The following is a 19731-nucleotide window of genomic DNA, read 5'->3' on the forward strand; positions in this document are numbered from 1 at the left end:
GAACTTGCAACCTTTCGGTTACTAGCCCAACGCTCTAACCACTAGGCTACCCTGCCGCAGTTGCAAACCATAGTCTGGCTATTTTATGGCGGTTTTGGAGCAGTGGCTTCTCCCTTGCTGAGCGGCCTTTCAGGTTATGTCAATATAGGACTCGTGGATAAAGATACTTTTGTACCGGTTTCCTCCAGCATCTTCACAAGGTCCTTTGCTGTTCTGGGATTGATTTGCACATTTCACAACAAAGTACATTCATCTCTAGGAGACAGAACGCGTCTCATTCCTGAGCGGTATTGTGATACAGTGAATTATAAGTGAAATAATCTGTCTAAACAACTGTTGGAAAAAGTACTTGTGTCCTGCACAAAGTAGATGTCCTAACCGACTTGCCAAAACTATAGTTAACAAGAATTTAGAGGTTGAAAAAAAAAACCGCGTTTAATGACACCAACCTAAGCATATGTAAACTTCCGACTTCAACTGTATTCGTATAGTTTTTTTGAATGCAATGTTTGCTTTTGCTAGAGATTTGTAGAGTTTTGAATTTTGTGTTTTTGGGAAAATAGCCTAAAGATTCAGCAAACGTGTGTAAACAATTGTGGAAAACTAACAGTCAGTTGTGATTAATTCATTGTTGAAATGGTATTCAGTACCAACCATGGCCTTAAATCTATGCAGTTTCACTCACAATTATTTGAATGAACTCAAACCCAGTTGTAAAGATGGTCAGATATATTTATTAAATATGGTTCTTTCCATAGGCAAGACCCAACCCCCCCCCCAAAAAATACATGTTTTTAAGAACAAAAATAGGTGACAGGTTTGTGAATCCTGAGCAGAAGGCCTCAGACACCCCCACATCTCTCAAAACAGAAAAGCATGAGGGGTATGGGTTTATTTCTTTGTCTCATAAATCCATCTTCTAGTCATTCATTAAGATGGGTTAAAGCAGACCAAAAATGCATTTTCTATAGTCTCCGGTGGGGGGGCTCTGTACAGTGTAGTATTAGGTGTTTTACAGTGTGCATCTACGTCGATATGTTACAGTTCTTCTCTGATATGAGTGAGGCGTCACAGAGCCCGTCTGTCGATGTTGGTGAGGCTCTGAAGAATAATTATTAAGTACTTTACTTTTTTACATTGTTCATTTACAATTGATTTCTTTGATTCTTTCAGAAGGAAGCATGTCATTACATGGCGGGTTGATTTCCTTCTTTCATTCATTCATTCATTTCATTCATACATTTCATTCATACAAGGGTAGTTACACAAATGCTCCTTTTCCTCCGACATCCCTCTCACCAATAGGAAGTGAATAGATGTTATATACACATGACATAGGTTCATGGTGAAGTTGTAACTATAATCTAAATGATGGTTTGCAGTGGTCAGAACAGATTAACGCAGACTGCTTTGTCGCAGCTGATGGGCTGGGGCTTGTCCCTCCCTCACCAGACAATCAAAACAAAAGAAGCACCAGAGGTGTTGGTAGAGATTTCACATTTCAAGAGAGAAAAATGTCGACAAAAAAATAAACATCTGCAGAATAAGAAAAGGATAGCCTAGAGCATCAAGGTTGGCATGGCAGGTAATGTGTTGCTGACATACTAATAGAACTTGGACTGGCATGGTGTGGTGTGGGGTTTACTACCTATAGGAGAATGTGGACTGGCATGGTGTGGGGTTTGCTACCAATGGAAGAACTTGCACTGAGGTGGGGTTTAGGGGGTTTGCACTGCAGAAGGTTATTTCAGGTTATTCTATTTGACCGGCGATGGCACAATACCACACTATAGCTCAAGGGAGCTGGAACACCTATGTATCCTTGCACAGAGATGATGCATATGACCTTGTAGGGTTTCAAGGTGGGATATACACTGCGTAACACTAACAATCATTGTCCCTTCAGAAGGCTCCTCAGTTACTTAGCTACGAAGTCTATGAGTAAGAAAAAAGGTCACTCGATGATTTTCATTCATTTCATGGCAAGGAAACATTGTGATTTTACTGCATTTTTGGACATCTTTTGCTGAATACATGAGCATTCATTTAGTGGGTAGCAACTAACACTAGGAAGCACTTCTGGTACTGACATTTCTGTTGTATGCATGTGACATACAGATCAACATTCTTAGCAGGGAAAGTCAAGTAACTAATCAATTTGCTATCCCAGAAAGGGAGTTCGTGCACCACACTTGCAAAAATAAAAAGAATTGCCACGGGAGATAGATACATCCATAACTAAGTATTTTCATTTCGTGTTTATTTCCCTCCATGAGTAGCAACTGCCTTGCTTCAGGTGAACATGCAGCATTTGAGACGAAGGCTATATAATCTCTCTCAAAAGACAAGAAAAAAGAACATTACTTAATAAATTAAATAGGCAGGTAAATGATAAGAAGAGTAGCAAGGTGCAGTGCCATGGCTTGAGAGCAAAGCGTTGAGTGCCAGTGATAAACCTGCCACTGCAGCAGAGCCCTAGAAGCCCCCAACCCCAAACCACTGCTACCAGTCAGTCACAACACATCTCTCAGAGCTGGTGTACACAAACAGCCAGTAACAAGCACCCAGAGGTCCTAGAATTCAAAATTATAGGATCTCTATGCAAGTACCATTCTATCAGGCAACAACAACAAACAAAAAACTAAAAAAAAGGGGAGGGGGGGGGGGGGTCCCATTAACTCATTCATAAAACGGAACCACTTATTTGATCCATGTCCTCTTCTGAAGCAACAAACCTGTGTAGGCTACACACAACCAAAGAGTAAAAACTGATGATCGTCCTTGAGTCATGTTCTCACAAATCTCAACAGTAAAGGCTGTCGGTTCTTGACTCGAGCCCAGAAAAAAAGTAAGCATTTCCTTTTAGTCGACAGCTCCAGGTTTACACATAATCCAAAGTACAACAAGACTGGATAATCTCATGTGAAGGTACCATCCACTCATCCAGACTTTAAAGGCCCAGTGCAGTCAAAAATGTGATTCTTGTTTGTATGAATATACATCTCCACACTATGAGGTTGGAATAATATTGTGAAAAGTATAATGCCCTTTTAGTGTAAGGGCTGTTTGAAAGGACGGCCTGAAATTTCTGCCTGTTTTGGTGGGAGGGTTTTGGCATTCCATGGTGACATCACCCTGCTGTAGATTGGTTAATAGACCAATAAGTTCCAAACCCCTCTGCTAATTTATAGTTTTCCCCTCCCATCTCAAACCACACCCAGACAGTCCTAGCTAAATTCTTCCTTGCAAAATTGCTCTTTGCTAAGAAGCTGTTTGTTTTAAATTTTAAATTATTAAAAAAAAAAATATCACAGTAAGGTACCTAATTGTTACCCAGAAATTATTTGATATAGAGATAAAAACAGCTGCATTGAACCTTTAATCATCATACTCTTATCTTGGTGCAGAGTTGGAGGGGACTCGAGTCAGGGCTACTGAATACTGTTTTTTATTCAATGACAATACTGACAGGCTGATGGGTAGCTGGCTTAAGTTGATAGGAGTGGATGTGCAGTTGGGGTTGGAGGCAGTCTTCCTCTTTTCTGGAGGCAGCCATGCAAGCGCAGCATAATCACAACTACAGGTCCAAAAAACCCAGGCACCGGACCAAACACTACAATCACCCTTAAAAGCTCTATAAAACTAGAGCCATAAGTTATGGTTCAACTATAAAATCCTCTCTACGTTTTCAGTCTCCTTTTAAAAACCAGCCAAAAAGGGGGGGGGGGGGGAATTAATCATACAGATTTTTCAGTTTTTAAAAGCGGAGGAAAAGCTGAAATTCTTGCATATTTTATGGGGTATAATATAAGGGGGATTGCTAAAATGAGGTTGTGAATCAAGATTTGGTTTTTAAAATGACAAAATAGCTTATGTACATTGGTAGTTATCTGTGCAATGTTTCATTTGTTGTTGTTTTACATGGCTGGATACACTGTGGTAGAGAGAGAGAGACATCTTTCTCTACTCTTGGCCAAATCCTTCTGTTTCCTCAATGGCAAAGAGCAGCTTCTCCTTCAGCTGTTCAAAGCTTTTGTACGGGGGCAAGTCCAGCCTGTTAAAGCTAAAGAAAATAAGCAAAAATCCAGTACTTGAGTTTGAAAGCAAAACAAGAAACAGTCATTGTATTAAAGTATGACATGATTTACACCCAACACATTATTATTTGACATTGAAATTCATTGATTTGATTTACAAGCAGGATGTTGCCGTGGAGACGGACCACTCACCAAGTGTGACTCCGAGGGAGCCAAGTGTCTTTTCCGACCTTCTCAATGCAGAACTTCTGGGGTCCGTTACTACCTACAGAGACAGAGAGAAAGATGAGGTGAACAAAATAAATCACTGCAAATATTTGACAACAAAATGGCCCTTTACCCCAGTACTACCTACGTTCTCCACAGAAGAGGGTAATTAAGTCTAGGACAAGCAAGCCTTCTCCGAGTCAGAACAGCACATAGATAAATCCTGACTAATTGTTCAACCCCATATCAGTAGACATGGAGGTTAGTCGTGTGTGTGTGTCACTAACCCATGAGCTCAGCGAAGCCCCCTAGAGGCAGTCTGCAGGTCCCCGTAACAAATTGCATGAGTCTCAGACGCACCTCGTTGTCCACCTCCTTCACCAGCTGTACAGACACACAGACGATTAACACTGCGACAACATTAACACATCCTTACCAACATACCTGTACCCCACCTGTGCAGAAACATATGTGAATTCAGGGCAGATGGTGTCCAAATCACTAAGGACTTAAAATGCTCCACACACACAGTCGTGAAGAAGGCGTGACAGTCTGACACCGACAGGCTCCTGAACAGTTTCTATCCCCAAGCCATAAGCCTGCTAAATAGCTAACAAAATGGCTACACGGATTATTTGAGTTGACCCCTGTATTTTATTTTTAGACTGTAAACATACAGGGCCCGACACATGCACAATGACACTCCAGCACACACAATCCATAATTTGCTTACACACATTTATACTGACACTACACATATGCTGCTGCTACTCTGTTTATCATATATCCTGATGCCTGGTCACCTTACCTCAATACATATCTACCTCTAGCACTCCAGTATCCCTGCTCATTGTAAATAGTATGCTTGCTTACTCTCTCATGTTCTTATTTTTATACATCTTCCGTTTTTGTATAACCTTGTTATTTTTTTGCATGACATTGTTATTGATTACTGCATTGTTGGGTTTAGAGCTCGCAAGAAAGGCATTTCACTGAAAGGAAAGGCAGTCGCGGAGATTGAACCCATGACCTTGGGGGCTCGGATGTACCTACCTGCCAGAACCAGATGATCTGCTTACTGTTCCTGGTGTAGTGGCGATACACAGTGTTTCTCTGCCAATCCTGTAGGTCCACCTCCTGCATGCCACACAGCATCACCTCAAGCTCCTTCTCATCAAAGTACTGGAGCCACTGCAGAGGCACCACCTCGTTGAAGCCATCCAGAAAAGCTTTGGTCTGGCCCTCCACGCCGCGGGAGAACCGCCACTCAGCCATCAACCTGTAGGAAACATAATGTGGTGACAGTTAGGGTCTCAGCTTTATAAATCATAAACAGCCTCAGGTTTGATCAATGTAAGGAATGCAAAGATGACAAATATTTAGCTTGTTGTTATCGGGCCAGTTTAGGACACAGATTTAGCCCAGTCCTAGATTCAAACCTTGTTCAATGGAGAATCTCTATTGCAAGTACCTTTAAGCAAAAACATCCATTATAACACAGCAGTAAGATTAGCAAAATGAGGATGTACGTCACTAAGCGGCGCACTATTATCACCATGTTAACATGATACTATAATACATGGGCACAATCGCTCATCGCATATCATCGGATGCCTCTGCGTCTCCGTGAACAAGCTGCTCTGTGATCGGTCCATCACTCGGGTGGCACCTCCTTCCTTACCCGATGTACTCCTCTTTGTTCTCCTCCGTCACCAGGAGGTCGCTGCCGTCAGGCTTCAGGTCATGTGACGTGAGCTTCCCCAGGATCTCCATGTCCACAGAGAAGTACATCTCTAGACTACACTCCTCGATGTTGTTATCCCTGTCATGAAGGACAAGCACCATTATATATAGTACATCTCTAGACCACACAGCGGGAAAATATTATCCCTGAAGTGAAGGACCACAATCAAGGCTAAGCTCAGGTCCAATGTTAAGAGAGAAAGACATCTCTAGCCCCACACTTGTCTATGTTGTTATCCCTGGAGATGAGGAGAGAGCACCATAGTGTACGATGGCTAGCACAGGACCAATACTGATTTCCTCGATGTTGTTGTCCTTGGAGAGACAGGGAGAAAGCTATGGACTAACATAATGTAGTAGCAGGCGTAAAAGAAAACGCCTGACCTGGGGCCCCACATCTGGTTTTCAGGGAAAAATACAATCTAGGTGATGCTGTATCCCTGAACACTGGATGTTTTACGGTTTCTTCTGACCCGCTAAGGGTGGCTCAGGAACAACCGAAGTACATCTTTAGACCACACTGTTGTTACATCCACAACCCATGTCTTGGCTTAAAAATCCTTCTTTAACCCGTCTCCTCCCCTTCATCTACACCGATTTGAAATGGATTTAACAAGTGACATCAATAAGGGATCATAGCTTTCTCCTGGATTCACCTGTTCAGTCCATGTCATGGAAAGAGCAGATTCTTATGTTTTGTACACTCATGGTACAGTGCATTCGGAAAGTATTCAGAACCCTTGACTTTTTCCACATTTTGTTACGTTACAGCCTTATTCTAAAACGTATTAAATTAAAAAAAAAACAATACTCAGCATTCACCACACACAATGCCCCATAATGACAAAGTGAAAACAGGTTTCGAAATTTTAGCAAATTGATTAAATAATAAAAACAGAAATGCCTTATTTGCATAAGTATTCAGACCCTTTCCTATGAGACTCGAAATTGAGCTCAGGTGCATCCTGTTTCCATTGATCATCCTTGAGATGTTTCTACAACTTGATTGGAGTCCATCTGTGGTACATTCAATTGATTGGACATGATTTGGAAAGGCACACACAAGTCTATATAAGGTCCCACAGTTGACAGTGCATTTCAGAGCATAAACCAAGCCATGAGGTCGAAGGAATTGTCCATAGAGCTCCTAGACAGGATTGTGTCGAGGCACAGATCCGGGGAAGGTTATTAAAACATTTCTGCAGCATTTAAATCCCCAAGAACACAGTGGCCTCCATCATTCTTAAATAGAAGTTTGGAATTACCAAGACTCTTCCTAGAGCTGGCCGCCGGCCAAACTGAGCAATCGGGTGAGAAGGGCCTTGGTCAGGGAGGTGACCAAGAACCCGATGGTCACTCTGGCAGAGCTCTGGAGTTCCTCTGTGGAGATGGGATAACCTTCCAGAAGGACAACCATTTCTGCAGCACTCCACCACAATCAGGCCTTTATGGTAGAGTGGCCACTCCTCAGTAAAAGGCACATGACAGCCCGCTTGGAGTTTGCCAAAAGGCACCTAAAGACACTCAGACCACGAGAAACAAGATTCTCTGGTCTGATGAAACCCAGATTGAACTCTTTGGCCTGAACGCCAAGCTTCATATCTGGAGGAAACCTGGCACCATCCCTACGGTGAAGCATGGTGGTGGCAGCATCATGCAGTAGGGATGCAATCACTGCCAAAGGTGCTTCAACAAAGTACTGTATAAAGGGTCTGAATAATTATGTAAATGTGATATTTCATTATGGAGTATTGTGTATAGATTGATGAGGTGGAAAAAATGATTTAATCAATTTTAGAATAAGGCTATAACGTAACAAAATGTGGAAAAAGTCAAGAGGTCTGTATACTTTACGAATGCACTGTATATGCCAGTTAGCAGATGCTTTTATCCCTGTGCAAATGGAACCCACATCCTTGTGGTTCCTGGCCAGGACGGGTCAAGAGAGCGCTAGGTCTGCCTACCTGATCCAGATCAGAGAGTTGTAGAACTCAGGGTCGATGGACTCCAGATCTTTGATGATGAGCTTCTTGTTCAACATGCGTTTATAGAACGGCAGAGAGAAGCCCGTGTCGATGAACTTCCCGTGGAAGAGGGCCTGTGGACAGGAGAGAGAGACCAGGAATGTTCACATGATTCTGCTGAAGGAGTGTTTGTTTACGCAAGTCTATGTACATGATCTCAGTGAGTGTATTGGAACGTGTGTGTGTGTGTGTGTGTGTGTGTGTGTGGTGTACCATGGCTATGAATCGTCCTATAAAGCAGAAGTAGGAGAGGTGGTCAGGGTTGATGGTGGAGGCTGGGTTTATCTGCAGACAGTAGTTACTCTTGCCAGCGTACTCAAAGAGGCAGTACATGGGGTTAAGCACCTCGTGGGATAACAGGAAGAACCACTCTCTGTGGGGACGAGAGAGAGTGACGGAGTCGGAAGTGAAAACTGGCAATGAAAAAAAAAGATCTGTAACATGTCATTTTACTATGCATGTTTCTTTCAAACAACAAGTCTGGAATAATCTTACTGACAAGCGTATGGTTGCAGAAATGGCCTAAAAGACTAAAGGGATGATCATCATTGTGTGCAAATGCGACGTGAGTGGTTGAGACAGACCTGGCTAGGCCACCGTAGTCCAGTCCCTCTTCTCCTCTGAAGATGACGTACAGTCTCCTCCTCAAGTCGTAAGGTTTCAGGGCCATAATCTGGAAACACAAATACTAGCATTAGCCACAAGAGAACCGGCCACTGTAAAAACATTTTACCCAGAGTGAAATGCGGTTTGCAGGCAGGGGTAACATTGTCCATAATATAAAACACAATCACCATCATCCTGCAACTTATCACATGTAATAATACAATTGTCTTACTTTGAGTTGCACAAATGATATACAGTCAGTGAGGAACAATGTGACATGCCATAAGGAACTGTACGTGTGTTGCTGTCAGTCTCCTGTATATTATGATCTTACAACCGGTTCCACACAGACGGAGACCAACTCTTACTTGTTGGAAAGAGTCTTCGAACAACGTCTGCCTAGACACCGTGATCTTAACATGGCTGGGGAGTGCGTTGGACTGGAGAAAGAAAGAAAAAGTGGCTGTGAAATCAAAACGTGACTGGAATGTGCAAAACAACCATTCCTTCATCCAAACTAAAACAGTCCAAACAGAAGAAAACATAGGGAGAGTAATATTACCTGACAGAGGTAGCGGAAGTGTGCTAGTTTCCACCTGAAGCTGCGCTCGTACGCTATCTGTGGGCCTTTGGTGCTGAGGAGGGAGTGGCAGAGGTTAGAGGTCAGGGTCAAGGGGCACAGTAACAGGATATAACTAATCATCGTCATGTGGCCAGAAGAACTGTTTGATGAAGCCATAATGAACTGGAAAAATATCCAAAAAGATCCAGAGATGTTGGTGGTTTCCTTGAATATGTAAATTAAACAAGAAAAGAGGTTTGCTGCTCATTGCGTCACAAGACACTAACTAATTACTGTTTAAGAGCAGCTGCTCTTAAAACAGGCCCAGTCTGTCATACGTACAGCCCCCCCCCAAAAAATCAAGAGTTCAGTCCACTACTTACACAGAGGACTTCCCTGTGCGCGGATCACTGAAGGTGGTGGTCCGGGTGTTGTGATCTACGAAGTAGCGGACGCCCTCCCGCGTGTACCGGATCTCCCAACCCTGAGGAAGCGGGTCCTCATTCTGGAGCCTGGAGAGAGGGGGGTGAGAGACAGAGCGTGAGAGAGAGAATATTAAAGAAGAGAGACACTACTAAATTCTGATTTTGTTAGATACTATCAGATCAATATGGCATGATGTTGCCACAGAGCTAGCTGGGCTCACCCTTGTGTGCGGGGATCTTCCCACTGTGTTGTCTTGGTGCTGTGGTTGACAAAATACACCCGGTCGTTGGAGTCCACACGTCGCTCTGGGGGGGAAAAACACAGGAGAGAACGGTTTAGCTCACACAGCAACATGCACACACAGAGAGACAGAGAGACAGACAGAGAGACAGAGAGAGACAGAGAGACAGAGAGAGACAGAGAGACAGAGAGACAGAGAGCTGGTAGTTCCATCCACCAAACTACCAGGTGTGAAACAGGAAAGAGACTCTGGGGGTATGCTAATTTGGTATAGAGCAGACCTAACCCAATATTAAATTAGTCAAAACAGGAACATTTTACATCTGGCTAATTAAAAAAGGAAATGATCTAAGAGAAAAATGTCCTCATGTGTGCTACCTACAGTGAGGGAAAAAAAGTATTTGATCCCCTGCTGATTTTGTACGTTTGCCCACTGACAAAGACATGTTCAGTCTATAATTTTAATGGTAGGTTATTTGAACAGTGAGAGACAGAATAACAAAAAAATTACAGAAAAACGCATGTCAAAAGTGTTATAAATTGATTTGCATTTTAATGAGGGAAATAAGTATTTGACCCCTCTGCAAAACATGACTTAGTACTTGGTGGCAAAAACCTTGTTGGCAATCACAGAGGTCAGACGTTTCTTGTAGTTGGCCACCAGGTTTGCACACATCTCAGGAGGGATTTTGTCCCACTCCTCTTTGCAGATCTTCTCCAAGCCATTAAGGTTTCGAGGCTCACGTTTGGCAACTCGAACCTTCAGCTCCCTCCACAGATTTTCTATGGGATTAAGGTCTGGAGACTGGCTAGGCCACTCCAGGACCTTAATGTGCTTCTTCTTGAGCTACTCCTTTGTTGCCTTGGCCGTGTGTTTTGAGTCATTGTCATGCTGGAATACCCATCCACAACCCATTTTCAATGCCCTGGCTGAGGGAAGGAGGTTCTCACCCAAGATTTGACGGTACATGGCCCCGTCCATCGTCCCTTTGATGCGGTGAAGTTGTCCTGTCCCCTTAGCAGAAAAACACCCAAAGCATAATGTTTCCACCTCCATGTTTGATGGTGGGGATGGTGTTCTTGTGGTCATAGCAGCATTCCTCCTCCTCCTCCAAACACGGCGAGTTGAGTTGATGCCAAAGAGCTCCATTTTGGTCTCATCTGACCACAACACTTTCACCCAGTTGTCCTCTGAATCATTCAGATGTTCATTGGCAAACTTCAGACGGGCATGTATATGTGCTTTCTTGAGCAGGGGGACCTTGTGGGCGCTGCAGGATTTCAGTCCTTCACGGCGTAGTGTGTTACCAATTGTTTTCTTGGTGACTATGGTCCCAGCTGCCTTGAGATCATTGACAAGATCCGCCCGTGTAGTTCTGGTCTGATTCCTCACCGTTCTCATGATCATTGCAACTCCACGAGGTGAGATCTTGCATGGAGCCCCAGGCCGAGGGATATTGACAGTTCTTTTGTGTTTCTTCCATTTGCGAATAAATCGCACCAACTGTTGTCACCTTCTCACCAAGCTGCTTGGCGATGGTCTTGTAGCCCATTCCAGCCTTGTGTAGGTCTACAATCTTGTCCCTGACATCCTTGGAGAGCTCTTTGGTCTTGGCCATGGTGGAGAGTTTGGAATCTGATTGATTGATTGCTTCTGTGGACAGGTGTCTTTTATACAAGTAACAAGATGAGATTAGGAGCACTCCCTTTAAGAGTGTGCGCCTAATCTCAGCTCGTTACCTGTATAAAAAAGACACCTGGGAGCCAGAAATCTTTCTGATTGAGAGGGGGGTCAAATACTTATTTCCCTCATTAAAATGCAAATCAATTTATAACATTTTTGACATTAGGTTTTCTGGATTTTTTTTATGTTGTTATTCTGTCTCTCACTGTTCAAATAAACCTACCATTAAAATGATAGACTTATCATTTCTGTCAGTGGGCAAATGTACAAAATCAGCAGGGGATCAAATACTTTTTCCCCCTCACTGTATATCCCCCCAATAGAATCCCCATACTTTAACAATGACAGTTTCTTCATCCTAGAGGGGGAGATCAACAATTTCCAGGCCCAGGGACATGTACTAGTCTGTGGCGACATAAAGGCCAGAAGAAAAGCCAGAAGAACCTGACAACCTCGGCACACGGGGGGACAAACACCTACCTGGAGGTGACAGCATTCCCTCCCACACATGCCTCCCTAGACACAACATTACCAACAAAAACGGGTCACAACTCCTGCAGTTCTGTCGGACGCTGGGTATGTACATAGTCAACGGTAGGCGTCGAGGGGACTCCTATGGTAGGTACACATATAGCTCATCTCTTGGCAGTAATACTGTAGACTACTTTATCACTAACCTCAACCCAGAGTCTATTAGAGCCTTTGGCCTGGTTTGCTAACTACCTCTCTCAAAGAGTGCAGTGTATAAAGTCAGAACATCTGCTGTCTGAGCCACTGCCTGTCACCTAGAGTGTACCCCAAGGCTCGATCCTAGGCCCCACACGCTTCTCAATTTACATCAACAACATAGCTCAGGCAGTAGAAAGCCATCTCATCCATTTATATGCGGATGATAGTCTCATACGCAACTGACGCCTCCCCGGATTTTATGTTAAACGCTCTACAACAATAGCTTTCTTTGTGTCCAACAAGCTTTCTCTGCCCTTAACCTTGTTTTGAACACCTCTACCTTTTGTTTTGATGTGGTTTGGCAAGAAGAACGCCCCTCTCCCCACAGGTGTGATTACTACCGCAGTGGGTTTAGAGCTTGAGGTAGTCACCTCATACAATTACTTGGGAGTATGGCTAGACGGTACACTGTCCTTCTCTCAGCACATATCAAAGCTGCAGGCTAAAGTTAAACTTGGTTTCCTCTATTGTAATCGCTCCTCTTTCACACCAGCTGCCAAACTAACCCCGATTCAGATGACCATCCTACCCATGCTAGATTACGGAGACATACTTGCTGATCTATGAATTAAGAGTGCTCTTGAGCGGATAGATGTTCTTTACCATTCGGCCATCAGATTTACCACCAATGCTCCTTATAGGACACATCACTGCACTCTATACTCTTCTGTAAATTGGTAATCTCTGTATATCCGTCGCAAGACCCACTGGTTGTTGCTTATTTATAAAACCCTCTTAGTCCTCACTCCCCCAATGCTTACTTACAAGCCCTTCCTTACTTACAAGCCCTTCCTTACTTACAAGCCCTATCCAACAGTGTTGTCTCGCTTGTCGTGATGTGTGTTTTGTCCTATATTTATTTTTTATTTTTAATCCCAGCCCCCGTGTCCCCGCAGGAGGCCTTTTGGTAGGCCGTAATTTTAAATAAGAATTTGTTCTAAACTGACTTGACTAGTTAAATAAATAGAGCATTCAGTCAGTCCACTGACACCCCCACCTGATCAGAGCAAAATCACACTACTTGAACAGAGCTTTTCTCAAACATGAGGCATCAAAGCCAAAGGAGCTAAATAATATAAAAACAATGCTATAGATAGGAGAGTAGTGAGGAAATCTATGAAAAAACAATTAGGCAACAGCAAACTCAATCCCTTCAGACAGTTTCCTGGACAAAATTATTTACTGTAATAGTGAAGGTGTAACTTGGCAGTAAACCTAAACAGTATTTGACCTCCCAGCTTCCCTATCAAATCTAAAAAATGTCAAGAAGACAACCTAAGAAAATTAACAATGACAAATGGTTAGATGTAGAATGCAAAAACCTAAGAAGGAAATAGAGAAACTGATCCAACCAAAAACAGAGACCCAGAAAACCTGAGCCTACAGCTTCACTATGGTGAATCACTAAAACAATACAGAAACACACCACGGGGAAAAGAACAGCACATCAGAAAATCAGCTCAATGTAATTAAAGAATCCATTTATTTTCCCTTTTGTACTTCAACTATTTTCACATTACTACAACACACACAATGACATCTGAAGTGTCTTTATTCTTTTCAAACTTTTGTAAGTGTCATGTTTATTATCTATTTCACTTGCTTTGGCAATGTAAACATATGTTTCCCATGCCAATAAAGCCCTTAAATTGAATTGAGAGAAACAGACAGAGAACAGGAGGAACTACAACAGACAAGACTGCAAATAGACTACAAGAGGTGAATGTTCAAAAAGGATTGGTATGACAGAAAGAGTCCGAATATGCATGAAAAAAAACACACAATATCATTTTAGTATCAATCTTGTACATCTGGCCACGAACCAAGCCAAGACAAACCATGATGAAATCCAAAAGGTGATAGACAGTGAGCCAACTATGGAACACCCTCACTACAGATCAAATAGTAAACACAGTGGGTCCTGACTTGAGAACACAGTCAGAACATCAGCACAAATTCAGAACTGAACTTACCCCAACCAGGAGGCAGCGGTCCCAGAGGGTCGTTTTCTGCCGACATCATGGAAGCCTGGATGAACCGTGGAATGGAGATCACATACACGTCCATAAAGCATCGATAGGGAAGAGAAGGAACAAAGGGAAAATAGTCCAAATGAGATGATTTTCCAACTAAAGTGAATAACTGCGTTAGTGAGTGACTGAGCAGCTAGCTAGCTAGCTAGCCAGCCATCAGCAAAATGCTGACTACATCAGATCCCTCCATGGTAGTCAGTCAGTGTAGTGTGCTAATCATCGTCAGAGCAGATGAGATTACAGGAGACTTCAAAGGGTTAGGGGAGCCCAGTGAAACCTCTCAAAGCACTACAGAGGTGTCAATGTTGGCAATAGGGACCAGGACTGAGTGATCACTAAAACTGAGTGATGTGAGGACATGGGGTGAGACTACAGACAGACATGTCTATCGGTAAGATTAACTCATGTCTGTGCCTTTACAAACAAGCAATCAATGATAGAATTTATTTTAAAAGGCTGATTAAAATGAACACATGGATATGCATACAAAAAGTGAAATCTACTAGATTTGTTTTACATAAAAGCCAGGAGTTCTCCTGTAGCTTCAGACCAGAGGCCTATCTGGTTTGTTTATGCTGCTGAGTAATTGGTTGATGATCATTCTGAGAATAAACTGTGAAAACACATTCTATAATTTGACTGGCCGATTAGCGTTTAGCTGTTGGCAGGGACCCTGGGTTTATTCGATGGGTCAGATAGGTCAAAATGAATATGCAACATGTTACACTGAACTGACATTTGCTCCTCACAAAACAGAAAAGTATATCGGTTGCTTACAACTGAGAATTTTATTTCCTCTCAAAATACAAAGGTATCTTTAATGTAGCTAATATACAGTACATTAAGTATTCACACTTTTTGGTTGTGTTACAGCCGGAATTAAAAATGAATTAAATTGAGATTTGTCGTCACTGGCCTAGATGCAATACCTCAATGTCAAAGTGTTATGTTTTTTTTTTTTTAGAATAGTTTACAAATTAATTAAAAATGAAAACTGAAATGTCTTGAGGAAGTAAGTATTATGGCAAGACTAAATATGTTCAGGAGTAACAATGTGCTTAAAAAGTCACATAAGTTGCATGGACTCACTGTGTGCAATAATAGTATTTAACATGATTTTTGAATGACTACCTCATCTCTGTAACCCCACAAAGACCAAGAAGGTTTTCCAAAGCCTTGCAAAGAAGGGCAACCATTGGTAGATGGGTTAAAACAAATGTAAGACATAGAATATCTCTTTGAGCATGGTGAAGTTATTAATTACACTTTGGATGGTGTATCAATACACCCAGTCACTACAAAGATAGAGCAAGGTGTCCTTCCCACCTCAGTATCCGGAGAGGAAGGAAACCCCTCAGGGATTTCACCATGAGGCCAATGGTGACTTAAATACAGTTAGAGTTTAATGGCTGTGATAGGAGAAAACTGAGGATGGATCAACATTGTAGTTACGCCACAATATTAAACTAATTGACAGAGTAAAAAGAAGGAACCCCTGTATAGAATAAAAAAATATTCCAAAACATGCATTCTTTTTGCAATAATGCAGTAAATTAAAACTGCAAAAAAATGTGGCAAATAAATTAACTTTATATCCTGAATACAAAGCATTAAGTTTGGGGCAAATCCACCAACACATCAATAAGTATCACTCAGGTTAAATAAGGATTCTTAAGCCTTGAGACAACTCTGACATGGATTGTATGTGTGCCATTCAGACTGCGAATAGGCAAGACAAAATATTTAAGTGCCTTTGAAAAGGGTATGGTAGTAGGTGCCGGGCGCACCAGTTTGAGTGTGTCAAGAACTGCCACGCTGCTGGGTTTTTCACACTCAACCATTTCCTGTGTGTCTCAAGAATGGTCCACCACCCAACTTGACATAACTGTGTGAAGCATTGGAGTCAACATAGGCCACTGAGTGTACAACCTGTGTTCCTAATGTTTTGTACACTCAGTGTACGCGGAAGTTGCTTACGAAGACTACATTGCATGTTCCTGAGTGGCCTATTTACACTTGACTTAAATGTGGCTCTAAAATCTACGGCAAGACTTTAAAAATGGCTGTCTAGCAATGACCAACAACCAACTTGACAGAGCTTGAAGAACTACCCAGAAAGACTCATAGCTGTAACCACATATATTGACTCTGGGGTTTGAATACTTATCTAAATCAAGATCTATTAGGGTTTAATTTTCATACATTTTTTTTTACAAATGTTAGAATTGTTCTTCCACCTACGTTTAATCCCACTTTGTAACAACAAAATGTGGGAAAAGTAAAAAGGAGTTTGAATACTTTCTGAAAGCACTGTAATATTTCCTATCCGCCACGTTCTCGGACATAGCCAACGATTGGTTGCTGGGGGCAGGAGGAAGACGAGGTCCCTACCGAGTAGAGGTATCTCTGGTTGAACTGGTGCATTGCCCCCTGGAGCTGGCTGCGCTGGGACTGCCATGCCTCAAAATTACGCACTGACTCCATGGTGGGCCTCTGCCACGTGGTGGTTCTGGTGTTGTGGTCCACATAGTAGATCCTGCCTCTGTCGTCCACACGCCTTTCCCAACTGAGAGAGCGAGAGAAAGTATATTTATTATTATATGCCATTTAGCAGCGACTTAGTCATGCGTACATACATTTTTCACGGATGGAGACCAATATGCAATATGTTCTACTATAAGGGATCGACAATAACAGATGGCAGATCCTGGTAACATGCTGACATTGTGTTACTCAGCACAGTGCAAATAGCCATGTTACTGACCCTGGCGGGAGGGGCTGTGGTCTCTCCCATGTTGTGGTTTTAGTGTTGTGATCCACATAGTAGGTTCTTCCATGGGGATCTTTCCTCTGTTCCCAACTGCAGAGCAATACACATGGTCACAAGACAGGATGACAAACACTCAACACAGATATTAAACACGAGTGACAGGTACAGCAGAAACACAGTTAAAAATCCAGTGAGAATTCACTTACCCAGGGGGGAGGGGGTCTGAAGTGCCTGCGTTGGGGGCCTGTTGCCTGGGCTTGGCCTCATCTGCTTCTGCCCCACTGGAGCCCCCTGCTGCCTCCACAGTGGAGCTGGGGGTGGAGGAGGCTGGGGCTGCCTGGCCCGAGGCTGAAGAGGAGGAGAAGGGGGGAGAAGAAGCACTGTCATGCTCAGTGGAGGGAGCCTCTGTGGTGGGTTGAGGGGGAGAGGGACCAGTTATGGAAGTGGAGGCTGGGTTGGTGGCTGGGGCAGGGTCAGAGGTGGCTTCGCTGCAGTCCTCAGGGCCGTCTGCAGGGGGCAGGGTCTCGTCTGTGGAGGGGGCAGGAGCAGCGGCCTCACCTTTAACTACAGGTACAGAGGGAAAGGACAATTGAAAAGGAGTGTGAAAAAGAGCAAGGGGAAAGGACAACAAATCGGTGAAGAAAAGGGATTCGACAACAGTGTTAAAAGTATCAAAAAGAATATAAACATTTGTTTTGATGAAACATTGAATTTGGCCTTATGGCTATTAGCCCATAGAAATGCATTGAATAAGAGCTTCATACACAGACAAACATAGTAAAAAAAATGAATTGAAGTTTGTTTTGAAGTCTCTGTCCTATATCTGAGAGAGATAAAAAAGACCAAACCCCTAGTTTGCGCCAATTGGGGGGATGGGTGGTAGGGTAATAAAGGAAATACATGGAGAGAAAAAAACAATATGGGGGATTGGAAGTGATGCAGACAATTAGATTGATGGAAGCTACAATATTAAAGCTGATCTACCTCCTGAAATAAAATAAAGACCAGGAAACTACTGCAGTTTCTATTTTATTTTTTAGATTTATTTAACCCTTTATTTTAAGCAATAATATATTTCCATTCATTTTTTATTTTTTTTAACTGGTACCCGGCTACCTTCAGATTAGTCTTGTGGGCGTCCTTGAACAAAACAACCGATATGTACATGCTCGTGAGAGTCTTATTAGTGTGCTGTACCGACTTCAGACGAGTCCCGTAATGCTTGTGGGGTCATAGAGCAAAGCGGAGAACCCCATCGTTTTCATGAGTCTCAACTATAATAAAACAAAAAAATATAAAAAACACAACATGCAAAAATGTCATTGATTTTACGGAGTTAAAGTTCATGAGGAAATCTGTCAATTTAAATACATGCATTAGGCCCTAATCTATGGATTTCACAACTGGAATATAGATATATGCATCTGTTGGTCACAGATAACTTAAAAAAAATAAAAAATGGGCCTCAATCTCTTCACGGTATTTTTGTGCATTCAAATTGCCAACGATAAAATGCAAATTGGGTTTGTGGACTATTCCTGCCCATAACATAACCCCACCACGGGGCACTCTGTTGACATAAGAAAACCGCTCGCCCACATAACGCCATAGACGTGGTCTGCGGTTGAGGCCGGTTTGACCTACTGCCAAATTCTCTAAAACGACGTTGAAGGCAGAGAAATTAACATTCAATTCTGGTAACAGCTCCGGGGTACATTCCTGCAGTCAACATGCCAAATGCACGCTCCCTCAAAACTTAAGACATCTGTTGCATTGTGTGACAAAACTGCAAATTCAGAGTGGCCTTTTATTGTCCCCAGCAGAAGGTGCACCTGTGTAATGATCATGCTCTTTAATCAGCTTCTGTAAATGCCACACCTGTCAGGTGGATGGATTATCTTGGCAAAAGAATAAATGCTCACTAATAGGGGTGTAAACAAATTTGGCACAAAATGTGACAGAAATAAGATTTTAGTGTGTATGGAACAATTTCTGGGATATTTTATTTCAGCTCATGAAACCAGCACTTCACATGTTGAGATGATATTTATTTTCAGTGATGTTTGTAGAACAAACCGTTCGGCCGTTAAAGACACCATTCACTGCAGATGTGGAAGGGCGACATTGGCGGATGCAGTGATTGAGACGCAGCTCATGCAAAAAAAAACATCTCTAGCTTAAACTGAAGGACATCGGGGCGTGGACATCGACTCTAAGGGGTTAAACAAAGATTCCAATGACCTACCTTACTCCAACCATTGTCAGAGCCTAGCTAACCATATTCCCCCTCTCCACTGTGGCTTGCCGAAATATGTAAGCTTAAATCACTGCTCTCCTCGGTGTCTGGCTGATCCCTCCTAGGGGCTTTCTTAGAGCCAGAGGTGCTGACAGGATAGCAGCAGAGAAGGATTACAGGCTGATCTAAATGAATCCATTCTGTTCCCTTGGATCAACTCAACCATGACCAGGCTAGAATAAAACAGTAGGGAAATTAACTCTGCAGCAGCCCCGCTATGTACACTGCAAACGTCAGGATATTTAATATAAATAAAGACTTGCTAAAGTGCAAGAATTCTGCATTTTGCTATGTCCCACTGTGCACCCTCTGTGACTTCTAGGAAGAGTAAGTTTCCACCATCGTAAAGCCTTATTTACTCATTTCTAGAGATT

The 19731-nt window shown here is 42.7% G+C and overlaps 1 protein-coding gene across 4 annotated transcripts in view; it reads right to left on the reverse strand.

The window, feature by feature from the left end:
* Positions 1-718: 718 nt before the first annotated feature.
* The window catches only part of wwp1 (WW domain containing E3 ubiquitin protein ligase 1), a 71032-nt gene continuing 52019 nt past the window's right edge, over positions 719-19731 (reverse strand). For 3 of the 4 annotated variants that reach the window (XM_014157445.3, XM_014157443.3, XM_014157444.3), the window contains exons 8-23: positions 17268-17625; positions 17056-17151; positions 16683-16857; positions 14232-14286; positions 9826-9910; positions 9563-9691; positions 9180-9252; positions 8986-9057; positions 8596-8684; positions 8225-8384; positions 7952-8085; positions 5926-6066; positions 5298-5523; positions 4532-4628; positions 4230-4302; positions 719-4063 (exon numbers count right to left, since the gene is read on the reverse strand). In XM_014157445.3, coding sequence (XP_014012920.2) covers positions 3964-4063; positions 4230-4302; positions 4532-4628; positions 5298-5523; positions 5926-6066; positions 7952-8085; positions 8225-8384; positions 8596-8684; positions 8986-9057; positions 9180-9252; positions 9563-9691; positions 9826-9910; positions 14232-14286; positions 16683-16857; positions 17056-17151; positions 17268-17625 — 2063 coding nt within the window. In that variant the 3' untranslated portion in view covers positions 719-3963. The remainder of the gene's footprint in view (positions 4064-4229; positions 4303-4531; positions 4629-5297; positions 5524-5925; positions 6067-7951; positions 8086-8224; positions 8385-8595; positions 8685-8985; positions 9058-9179; positions 9253-9562; positions 9692-9825; positions 9911-14231; positions 14287-16682; positions 16858-17055; positions 17152-17267; positions 17626-19731) is intronic. The other variant, XM_082965649.1, reaches the window with a different exon arrangement.

Source organism: Salmo salar, chromosome 19 (genome assembly GCF_965601325.2).
Source record: "Salmo salar chromosome 19, fSalSal1, whole genome shotgun sequence".
Classification (NCBI taxonomy): domain Eukaryota; kingdom Metazoa; phylum Chordata; class Actinopteri; order Salmoniformes; family Salmonidae; genus Salmo; species Salmo salar.